The sequence below is a fragment of the Pholis gunnellus genome (assembly GCF_910591455.1).
Source record: "Pholis gunnellus genome assembly, chromosome: 17".
NCBI classification, from domain to species: Eukaryota; Metazoa; Chordata; class Actinopteri; order Perciformes; family Pholidae; genus Pholis; species Pholis gunnellus.
In genome coordinates, this window is record NC_136544.1 from 10,109,539 (window position 1) to 10,120,533 (window position 10,995).

The 10,995-nt window shown below is 43.1% G+C and overlaps 1 protein-coding gene across 1 annotated transcript; it reads left to right on the top strand.

Annotated features, from left to right (window-relative positions):
• Positions 1 to 1,954: 1,954 nt before the first annotated feature.
• rdh8a (retinol dehydrogenase 8a) lies at positions 1,955 to 7,986 on the top strand. Its single transcript, XM_079177093.1, has 6 exons — positions 1,955 to 2,262; positions 4,456 to 4,617; positions 5,787 to 5,966; positions 6,489 to 6,582; positions 6,683 to 6,866; positions 7,024 to 7,986. Exons 1-6 carry the CDS (start codon positions 2,157 to 2,159, stop codon positions 7,249 to 7,251), a joined length of 954 nt encoding a protein of 317 aa, XP_079033219.1. The 5' UTR covers positions 1,955 to 2,156; the 3' UTR covers positions 7,252 to 7,986.
• Positions 7,987 to 10,995: the final 3,009 nt, after the last annotated feature.

A 10,995-nucleotide genomic window follows, 5' to 3' on the forward strand; every position in this document is an offset into this window, starting at 1 on the left:
CACATGCTTGACATTGATTATTTTCACAGCAAGACTAAACATGTCTTGTTGGCTGGTTACTGGCTGACCCGGGACTCCAGTCATTGTTAGAATATCTTCCCTTTGGGGAGAATCTCTTCAAAGGTATGACGGAAATGTCTCCTGTTGGTGATGGATGTAGTAACCTCAGTTTACCCTCGGAGGATAGCAAACTCAGGAACCTGTCCCTGTCCTCTCCCACTGTTCCCTCTGTTGGTGTGCGTGTGTGTGTGTGGATCTGCTTTTACCTAACCTCTTGTCTTGTCCTTAACATGACCTTGATGCTTAACAACTGTGTTAGCATGTTAAAATGGGAATGGGGTTAAAGGGGTGAACCAGGGGGGAGGATTACATCAGGTGGGACCGATATTCATCATTGTATGCGTGTAATCGTTTTTCAAGGGCAGAAATGTTTTGTGTCGGACAATAATCATAAATAGCTTGCAACGTTTTAGTGGCACCAGTTGGATACATAATAAGGTTTTTATAAGCTGTTGAGAAAAACACCAGAGAATACACCCCAATTATTTCACCTGTGTGAAGCTACTTTATAGCCACATGTATCAGACTGATTAATATGTAATGTGTAATCCTCCTTGACTCTGTCCAAACGAGACACAAAAGGCACCTGAGCTGAGAAGATCCATCATAATGACCCCAGTTCAATCCAATTCTTACAAACAGAAACAGATATGCTAATTGTTCCAAATATGTAAAAGCATTAGGAATGTATACTTATGTGCTTAACTGGGGCAACTGCAGTTTCGTTTAAAATTGATTTTATGCAAAGTTAGCAAGGTATTTGATAAGATATATATATATATATATATATATATATATATATATATATATATATATATATATATATAGATGCCAAAAGTGAGTTAAAGAAGAATGGCATCAGCCACAGATTTCTTTTAATAACTCTCTCGCTTGCTTATCGATGAGTCCAGATTGCTCTTTGGACCATCCACTCATCCCTTCTTGGGGGTTATGAGGATCAGTATTAAAGTATATGGAAGACTTGCAGTTTGCATGTGATTGCATCACATTCAGCAACAGGCCCAAACACGGCAGACTCTGACTCTTGCACTATGGCCTTTCATCAGAGAAAAAGAAGCATGTCTGGTTTGTTATCAGCGGCACTTTGACCCTTTACAACATCCGTCAAGAATAGGCTCCACTGGTCACCACGACACCGCCTTGCTAATGGCATAATTGTGAAACCAAACTGAGACATAGCTGATAACCAAACCCGCACCATTCTGCTTGCGTTCTTATATTCAGTTTACATTGGGATTACAGTGATGCTATTAGCATTGGGTTTTGATGAGGTATTATGCAGTCAGTAAGCCTTAGTGCTTCTTAAGTGTGCTGCACCGTTCCTTACCACCAGATGGCAGTACAATGCAGCGCTTTAAATTACCATAAACATTCCCTTCCAAAATAAGGTTGACATGGGATGACTGGTTTTATAAATAAATCAACTAAAGCCGAATAACAAGTTTAGCAACAGCAAATAGCATAATAGTAATAATACAAATAATAATAATAATAATAATAATAATAATAAAATCTAATTTGTTACGTGCTGCTCAAATATAGCTAATTTGTAGTATTGTTAAAATTCAATTAACTAATTAAATGTAAGTATAAATGAAATAATAAAAAACATAAAACAAAAAAAGCGTTTGGTCGGCTACCGTGAAATAAAGCGTTTGAATAATTCCTGTTGAGAATATTAAACACCACCAGGTATGACCAAAACATCACGTGACCACTGCATGAATATTACAGTTATTTGTTGTTGGGGTCACCAGCTCAGAAATCAAATAAGCACTGCCCCCTCAACAAAACACGCACGTGCGCGCATGCACGGCCACACACATTTTAGAGGAATTAACCCCATTTTCAGAGCAGGCGGCACGTATCAAGTTTAAAAATCCTGTTTGAAATGCCACGTCTTTTTTTGGTTACTGATTTTTATTGAACATGTGACTGACTTAGAGGCTCACATGGCTGAGGTGGTTGCATGATCCGCTTTAGTTTTTTTTAAGTCCGGTGATCGGTAGCTCCCTCGGCAGCGACCATCCAGAGCAGAGGACCGCTGCTAAACACGGCGCCCATCCGGACAAATCATGGCGAACAGCGGGCAGAAAGTTGTGCTGATCACCGGCTGCTCCTCCGGCATCGGGTTACGAATCGCCGTCACGCTGGCCAAAGATGAAAAGAAGCGTTACCATGGTAAATGCGCTTTCTTCTACATTGTTTCTTTGATCGGACCTATAAGTAGCAAGCCTGTAACAGTGTGGTTCGCTTAGGAAAAACCTCTTTCGTGTTTACTTTTCCTTTCAATGCTCTGCTAATGCATCAACACTCCTTTACGCACAAAGTTCAGTTGAGTTTCATGCGCAACTCTCCGCCTTATGGCAAATAAGTGATTTGTTGTAATGTCCATTGGAACAACTAACCCTAGTGATATCGGATCCATATCCTTTTGTAAGGACTGGGATCCAGTCGCCCTTTTGGCTCAACAATTATCATCTGAAAGCGCAGTTTCCATGGTCTCTGCAAGGATGCCGCTTTCCAGCCGGAATCATAAAAGGAGTCTTGTCAGTTCGCTTTCAAGTGACTTCTCCAGCACAAAGCGCCCCTTTATCGCAGCGAATTGTAGACCGCCTGCTCCGGTTTAGTGCCGTGTCTAATGTGCCTATAGTCCCCTCACTGGAGCGAGTGTTGCACGGGGGACAAAGTTTGAGACCTGTACAAGCGAGGGTTCACTCTAAAGCTAGGGCCTTGTTTGAAGTCTTCATTGGTGCACAGTGGAGTTAAGAGTGTCCCACTTTGACATTGTTGGTCTGTGGGTCTACTCTCCTGCTTCCCAGCCATCGTTGTGTCACTCCAGAACCTTTTGGAGCCTCAGACAGAATTACATTAGACCACCTTCCCACCCCCACCGCTGCTGGAAAGAGTTGGCCTTCAGACCCCCGTTGTTGTTACATGTGACTTTATGCAGAATAACATAATTAGCTGTGGGCCTGGTCGGGTCAGTGGGGTAACAGTGAAACCCCTGACTTCAGCAGTCATCTTATACATTAACTAATTAAACTAATTCAAGCCGTTTTTTACTGCTGTCCTTCAGGAACCACTGTGCAAGGGTTAGTTCAAGTTTATTTGGGGGCCCTCTGGGTCTGATGGGATTTATCACCACAGATGAGAAAAACAGAAGTGATTAACTGCTCCCATAACACCGGTTTGAGCAGATTCTTTTTCACAATGTGACCTGATTTCAATAAGGCCACCTCTGAGCAATGAAGCTGATCTGCTCATTCCGGAGGTCTTTAGAGATTAAATATTGCATTGTGCAAAAAGTAATAATTAGTTGCAGTAACATGCACCAAAACTCAGAGAAACCCCAAAAAGACCTTTGTGTGTGCAATGCAATGTGGTTAATTCAAGAATGTTTAAGCAGCCCAAGAGTAATTCCTGCAGGAGCCAGAAGAACAATAGATCTCTTGTTCACTTCTAAATCTCTTTGTTGCTTCATGGACACACAGTTTTCAAATCATGAGATTAAACTTAATTAGACTTCGTGAAACGTCATTACAAGAATAGAGTGTGTTTGTTGGATGATGACACTTACACAACGACATTCTAACAAAAAAAAATGGGCTGAGTTTCATGACGAACCAGTAACATTGAATGGCAATGCAAAGCCTCCATAGCATAGCAATCCCTCTTTCCATCTTACTTATCCGACCCTGCCTCTGTTCAGACAAGAATCAGGTAAGGGGCTCGCCTTTATCCGTCAAGGACAACAGGTAGATCCAGATGAATGTGTGAAGAAGAGGTTATTTGCTCCTGTTGATAGCCATTGTGCAACAGCACAGTCTCTCCTTTCTCTGCTAGAAAGCGTCAGTAAGCAAAGTGTTAGCACAACACACAACATGGAAGAAGCCATGAAAGCTGAGTCAACACTCTGCTGATAGCTGCTGTCACTGGTCATGATAGATTTGTGTCCTGTATGTGGGTCAAAGTTCAGAGGAAATCAATAATGTGTCCTGTAAACTGACAGGCGTGGTCATAGGAACTCTGACCTGCACGTATGACTCTGTCACAACCGTGAGTGTGTGTCCGCGTGTTTGCGGAATTCATTTAGTGAGATCAGAGGTTTCATAGTAAAGTGTGTCATTTCATCAGTGTGACAATGGGTCAAGGTGTTTTTTTCTTTCTTTTACAGTAAATAATTAAACATGATTTTCTTAATGACTAAATAAGAAAATGAAAACAATTGACTGAAATATAAAGTCACTTTTTGCAGTGTGTTACTGTACGAGTCTAAAGAACCGTTTCCTGGTACTAAAGAGGCTCTTTTTGTAAAGTTTGAAGCCACATCATCATACAAGTGAAATAATACTTTCCGCTCCTCTGTTTCAGTCATTGCCACCATGCGGGACCTGAAGAAGAAGGACAAGCTTCTGGAGGCAGCTGGAGACGCATATGGCAAGACCTTGATGTTGCTTCCACTCGATGTGTGCAGTGACGAGTCGGTCAAGCAGTGCATCAACAATGTCAAGGACCGCCATATTGATATCCTGAGTGAGTGGGACATGCCTGAAACTAGGCCTGCATCTGCCATTTGACCCCTTCCCCAGCTTTGAATGACAGGGCGTCTTTGATTTGATTTAAACGTGGGTGTATACATGTTTTGTTTTTTATTTTTTCATACTTTTTTTAGATCAGTTGATAAATAGTTTTAGTACATAACCATAAGTCGTTAAGAAATGTACTGCATGAGTTTCTTGCGGAATGAGGAATGATAATCTGATGCATAGAACACAAACCGTGAACCTTCCTGCGGTAGTAGCCTATATTTAACCCAAACCGCAATGTCGACCTTCCATGAGAGAGAGAAACAGTAAATATCTAACGTACTTGTCAAGTGGACAAGCAAACTATCACAGTATAGTGTTGTTACTGTTATAAAGCTACAACTTTAGGACATTTTTTAAGTAACTGAAAGGGTTTTGGTGGCAAATCTATTGTAGCACTGTCATCTGTGGATTTGCAGTTAGATGGGGGAAGAGGAGATTGAAATTCCAGTGGGCAGATAGATTCTGCACCAAAACAGATAGGACCACCAAACTGATATGAGTGTTTGAAATATAGCTGAAACGGAGTCTGCAGCTCTATCTGCCCATGACACCTTCATTCTCTTGTTATTTCTCTGAAGGGGGATCCTTTCAGCTGAGAAAGAACATACAATTTGAAACCCATAAATCTCACCACATCACCAACATTTCATTAGGGCCTTGGTGTCTGTTAATCAACTCATTTTATTGTAATTTGGTCAAATGAATGTTACAGGATTAATAACTCTTGAAAAGCTGTCTCTTTTTGTTTGTCGTGTTTAAACCTTTAGTCTGGATAACGGTTCTATTTATAAACCTGCATCCACCTCACTCTGAATCCAGCATTACATCCCCCTTCACCTAATTACTCAAGACCCAGAGGCCCTTCAACATGGGCTGCTGTTACATCACACCGCTCTGTCGTTGTCACACACTGACATCTGGTGGCAATATCAAGAAATACCGTCTGTAATCTATCAATAAGGATCTGTTCTTGTCGAAAGGCCACCAGGGAACAGTGCAATATCACTTCTTCATGTTAAATCAACAATATCGAACATTTAAAAGTTGTGGTAAGTGCAGTGATGGAGATCCAAGCGGGTTTTGTCATCTCTGCGTCTGTGTGTTTCCTGTCAGTCAACAATGCAGGTGTGGGCCTGCTGGGACCTGTGGAAAGCATCAGCATCGAGGAGATGAAAAGAGTATTTGAGACCAACTTCTTCGGTGTAGTTCGCATGATCAAAGAAGTGATGCCAGACATGAAGAAGAGGCGTTCAGGACACATCGTGGTCATGAGCAGTGTCATGGGTCTTCAGGGTATGATTTGTGTGTGTGTGTGTGTGTGTGTGTGTGTGTGTATTCTTTTTTTTGTTATTGACCTGTAAATCAGTGTTTGCGATTGATTAAATTAGTTAAGTCACAATTCAGTTTATAATACCACAAACTTTCAACATTACATAACAGAGGCACTTTTTAAAAATCTATATGTAGCCTGTTGAATCCTATTGTTTTCCAATAGTAGTGTTAACAATGCTAGCAAGCAGTTTATCTGAATATATTTTATGTTGTCTGCCTACTACGCCTTTCATTTCCAGTAAAGGTCTGCTTACCTCACTAGGGTTGCAACGTTGTTAATCACATGCAAGTACTGACTTTCCTAGTCTGTCTGGCTCTTGTATTGTTCTATGTGACATCTCTCTGCTACTTGGTTTATTTGAGTATCTTAGGCCTTTATGTGTAAATGATGTTTGACGCATGTCCGCTGTTAATCGAGGACTGTCACATTTGAAAATACTATGCGGTGATGCTGTCCTTTATCTCCCTGTTTTGTTGACTTAGGAGTGGTGTTCAATGATGTTTACACTGCCTCTAAGTTTGCCATGGAAGGTTTCTGTGAGAGTATGGCCGTGCAATTGATGAAGTTCAATATCCGGTAGATTACCCTCTTCCCTCTGTTCTTCCTTCACATCTGTCTTTGCTTTGTACTGTAAATGCTCCCTCACACGGGCCTTTCTACATCTGTCTCCCCAAAGGTTGTCCATGATTGAGCCCGGCCCAGTGCACACGGAGTTTGAGACAAAGATGATGGAGGATGTGGCCAAGATGGAGTATCCGGGAGTAGATGCCGACACAGTTCGGTATTTTAAAGACGTTTACCTGCCATCATCCATAGATATATTTGAAGCCATGGGCCAGACGCCAGAGGACATAGCCAAAGTAAGAGAAAAGGTTTCTAACTCGCATTTTACAAATCTAGCTCAGGATTTTGACAATCAATGTTGTGTGTCTGTGATCACTAACTGGTACAAATATTCAACCGGCTTGCAGAGCAATGAAATTAGTCAAACATTGATTTTGCTTCTCGTCTCTCCAGTGCACTAAAAAGGTAATTGAGTCAAACAGCCCTCGCTTCAGGAATCTGACCAACAGCCTCTACACACCCATTGTGGCCTTAAAGTACGCAGATGAGACTGGCGGCCTTTCGGTCAACACCTTCTACAATCTACTCTTCAATTTCGGCCCTCTCATGCACATCACCATGAGCATCCTCAAGTGCCTGACATGCAGCTGCCTGCGTAGACGCACTGTCTCACCTAACTGAAGGGGGTCGACCAATCCTGCCCCTTACCCCCCCCCCCCCCCCCCCCCCCCCCCCCGTTTGTTGACCCCCACCAAGTTCCTACTGCCTTTTCCTGAGGTTTTGGGCTAAGCAGGTAGACTAGAGCCAGTAGCCCAGGAAAGGGGAGGTGCCTTTTAGTTCAAAGACACTACCATGATAAGCTTTGCCAGACATCATGCACAATTGCACAAGTTTGTCACAGAGACGTTGTATTCAGGAGGACATCATGTACTCACAGGCTCACACACAGAGAGAAACATACATACATAAAACACAGACATACAAGCAACCCACACAAGCATTGGGTCATTGTACACACATACTGTAAAGCTATGGCCATACCGTAGTCAGACAAACCGTGGTTATATAGTTGTTAGATGTCTATATTGTTTAAATGAGAACTCACAGACGGGACATGAGATGCGAGCCCCATGGACAGACTACAAAGCACAGAAAAATGAACTCTGTTACAGAGACAAACAATAAAATGATTGAGAAATAATAATTATATAACTTGTAGCCTAGATAACTGTACACTCAGGCTCACCGGAGTTATAACATGTATGACGGAGACCGAATGAATTTATCTTCTTTAATTGTTTTGTGCCCATCATTTCATGTTTTTAGTGTTCTCATGGTCATAACTGCTGTTAAATCATATTTTTACATTTGTTGATAAGCTGAAGGTTTGTGAAGGGGTGGGTCAGATATATTTAATCTAGCTCCTTGATTTAAAAATAAATACAATTGTGATTTACCATCAATAGTATTTTGTTTTTTTAAGGATATTAATAACAAAATGTGACCGCTTTGACTAATATATTTCACTGATACTTTCCTGTAAGTTCTGCAAGATGTTTCTTTCTGTCTGCAAGACTCCTTGGGCACCAGGAGGGGGCAGTATTTCACTGTTTTTTCCCCTGGCAGTCAACCTTTGGATTTCATAGCATGATCAGCCAGCAGGAGCTGGAGCTGTAGTGTAAAGGAATTTGTCCTCAGTAGCATCAGATAAACAAGTGCAATATAATGAAATAGTTAATATCTTGCAGACACTGGCCGTCTTTCTTTTGAGCAGAATTGTTTTATACTTTGGATTTGTAACAATATATGTAGTCAACACCAATCCATAATTAGAATTTATTTTTGTGGTAAATTTGGAAAAAATATATATATATTCCTTCGTGGTAAGCATTATTACCATTTTCTTAGTTTTCATGTAGCCTAACAAACCTATCTCAGCTAACAGAGACTTTAAGCTATTGGGACCATATTCAGGTGAAGACACACATAATGCCTCACGCACTTGTTTTTGCTTATGCATTTTGTGCATTCTTCTCCGTGCACATACGCATACATTAGCATGTGTTTGCATGCATGCGTGCGTGCGTGTGTATGTGTGAATGCGTTGTATGAGCATGTCTATGGGCCAAGTTAGTGATCTGTTGATGGATATAAAGAGGTCATGGCCTGCTCCCCATCAAAACCCCTCCCTTGAACCCCCACCCCTCTCACACACACACACCCTGCTTTGTGCCGTGTGAGAGAATGTGACCTGGTTCCCATCCCTGAGGAGGGGTGAACCCTAATGACGGCCTCCTCAGACACATTGCGCAGCACTGAGCCTCCCTCTCCAGCTGGCCCCCTCAGCCCATAGGGCCGGGGACCCCCTGGTCCACACTGGGAGAGGCCTGCAGTCTGGCCTGGATAGCCCAAGCCAGAGTTTGTCCTGTCTGCACTCACCCTGTCCCATCCCATCCTGCCATGCCCTGCCGTGTCCAGACTCACCCACTGCACGGAGCTCACAATCAGACCACAGGTTGCAGACCTGTAGATTCTGTGCAGTGTACAATGAGTGCAGCGCCTCAGCTCTGTGTATGTGTCTTCATCAGAGGCGACAGCTCCGCACAATGGGACAAAGACGCTGTCAATCACAATCAAATGGGTGTGTGTGCGGGGGGTGGTGGGGAAGGGGGGGGGGGGGGGGGGGGGGGGGGGGGTTGAGGTTGGAGGAGGAGTCTCTGTGTCTTGAATGTTCAGGGGGATGCCAAGACCCAATGTGGGACGCTGAAGGCTAAGGGCAGGGGGTGGGTGGGGTGTTTTCGGGATGCGAGGGGTGGGAGTTTGTCGCATTTGGGAAGATGAGAATTGGGGTGCCCAGGCCTGAATGGAAGACCTGTTTACTAATTGAATGAACACAGGAGTTACAGCAAAGTCTCATTAAACAAGAGGTCTTATCAAACCATTGTTGTGTACCTTTGTTTCACAATCAAGAACATAATTGCAGTATAATGAGGGCAGCGTGACGTGGTTAAGTCTTCCCTTAATTGTAACCCTGTCACAATTACTGAGCCGCTAAACATGCATGAGCTCTGTCTTCATGCACCCTTGCTCTGTACTGACAAACAAACAATTTTGCATGTTTAGACAGTGAACATGAGTAGAGAGAAGGACAAAAATGGGAAACCTCAAAAGTTTATCTTTGGCATGTTTGTAGGAGACGTTCTTTGAAATATGTCTGCCTTGTGTATTGCTGAGTTGTTGCTGGTTCAGCCGTTTTACCGCATCCTCCTTTCACTGTCATCATCATCACCAGAGAACCACACCTAAGCCCGACTCAGAGAGTGACGAGATAGACTAGGGAGTCAGAGATCAAAAACAAAAGGGAGCTGCAAAGGTCAGAAAATTGTGAGAACTGAGTTGAACTGAAAGTGGGAAAGAGAAAATAAGAGAGGGGAAAGTGGGAAAGAAGCAGAGGAAGCAAAGGAAAGGAATAGAGGTCTGGATGCGGTGGGATGCTGCATTAAGTGGAGCTGATGTCTAGACAGGGTGCTTCAGCCTAATCCCAGGTCAGGATGGATGAAAATGTGGCTCCACTTATCTGTTCCTGTTATTACTTCCCTTGCTTTCAAGGATCCTTTCGGAATAATTCAAAAATAGTGTCACAGAACCGCCATATGACTTATGATTTGTGGATCAGAAATATATTCAATAAGACTGAAGAAAGAAAAGGTGGAGGTCAGCCACCATTTAACATGGCGGCATGTGACTGGAGATATAGCCACATGGGACATATTACTATCCATCAAGAGCTGATCTGGGGGTCTGAAGAGAGCTATCAATCTTTTTATAGTCAAAACAGGAGAAGCCCAAGTTGCCCCGAGGTTGGCCTGTGGCGTCCGGGTCCATTAGGGCAACAGAGGCCACAGGGAGAAACCAACACACAGCGTCTATCTCTCCTTCTCTGTTCGTTCCCTCTCTCTTTCCTTCTCACTCACTCTCAGTCTCTCTGAGGCCCACTGTCTGTCTGCCCTCTCCTCTGTCCATCTCCATAACTCCGCTGTGCAGTGACCTCTCACAGACCCAACGTGGGTCACTTGTTTATTCACACATGGAGGAGGAGGGGGGGGGGGGGGGGGGGGGCAACATCTCTCGTTTTGAGTAGAGCTGCTTGTTTGCGAGGCCATTCAGGATCGTTTGGAGGTCAGAACATAAATCAATAGAATTTTGGCTCCATAGTTAGCCAGTCATACACATTGTTTTACCGACACAGGACCGCTATTGTCACTATCATTACGACATTAGCGTTGTCCCCTTTCCCTACTGCTCTTCCAGAACATAAACAATCCAGCAGGAATTTCCAGACTGCGACTCAGTTTGCCCACTACCGTATCGTTTTGTTCCGCTCTTTTCACTCTCTCAAAACTACCAGTTCCAATGACTGTGAAA

Coding starts and splice junctions, on each gene's coding strand:
- rdh8a (XM_079177093.1), top strand. CDS start 2,157: ATGGCGAACAGCGGGCAGAAAGTTGTGCTGATCACCGGCTGCTCCTCC. Junction 2,263..4,455: donor TGAAAAGAAGCGTTACCATG/GTAAATGCGCTT, acceptor CCTCTGTTTCAG/TCATTGCCACCATGCGGGAC. Junction 6,583..6,682: donor TTGATGAAGTTCAATATCCG/GTAGATTACCCT, acceptor GTCTCCCCAAAG/GTTGTCCATGATTGAGCCCG.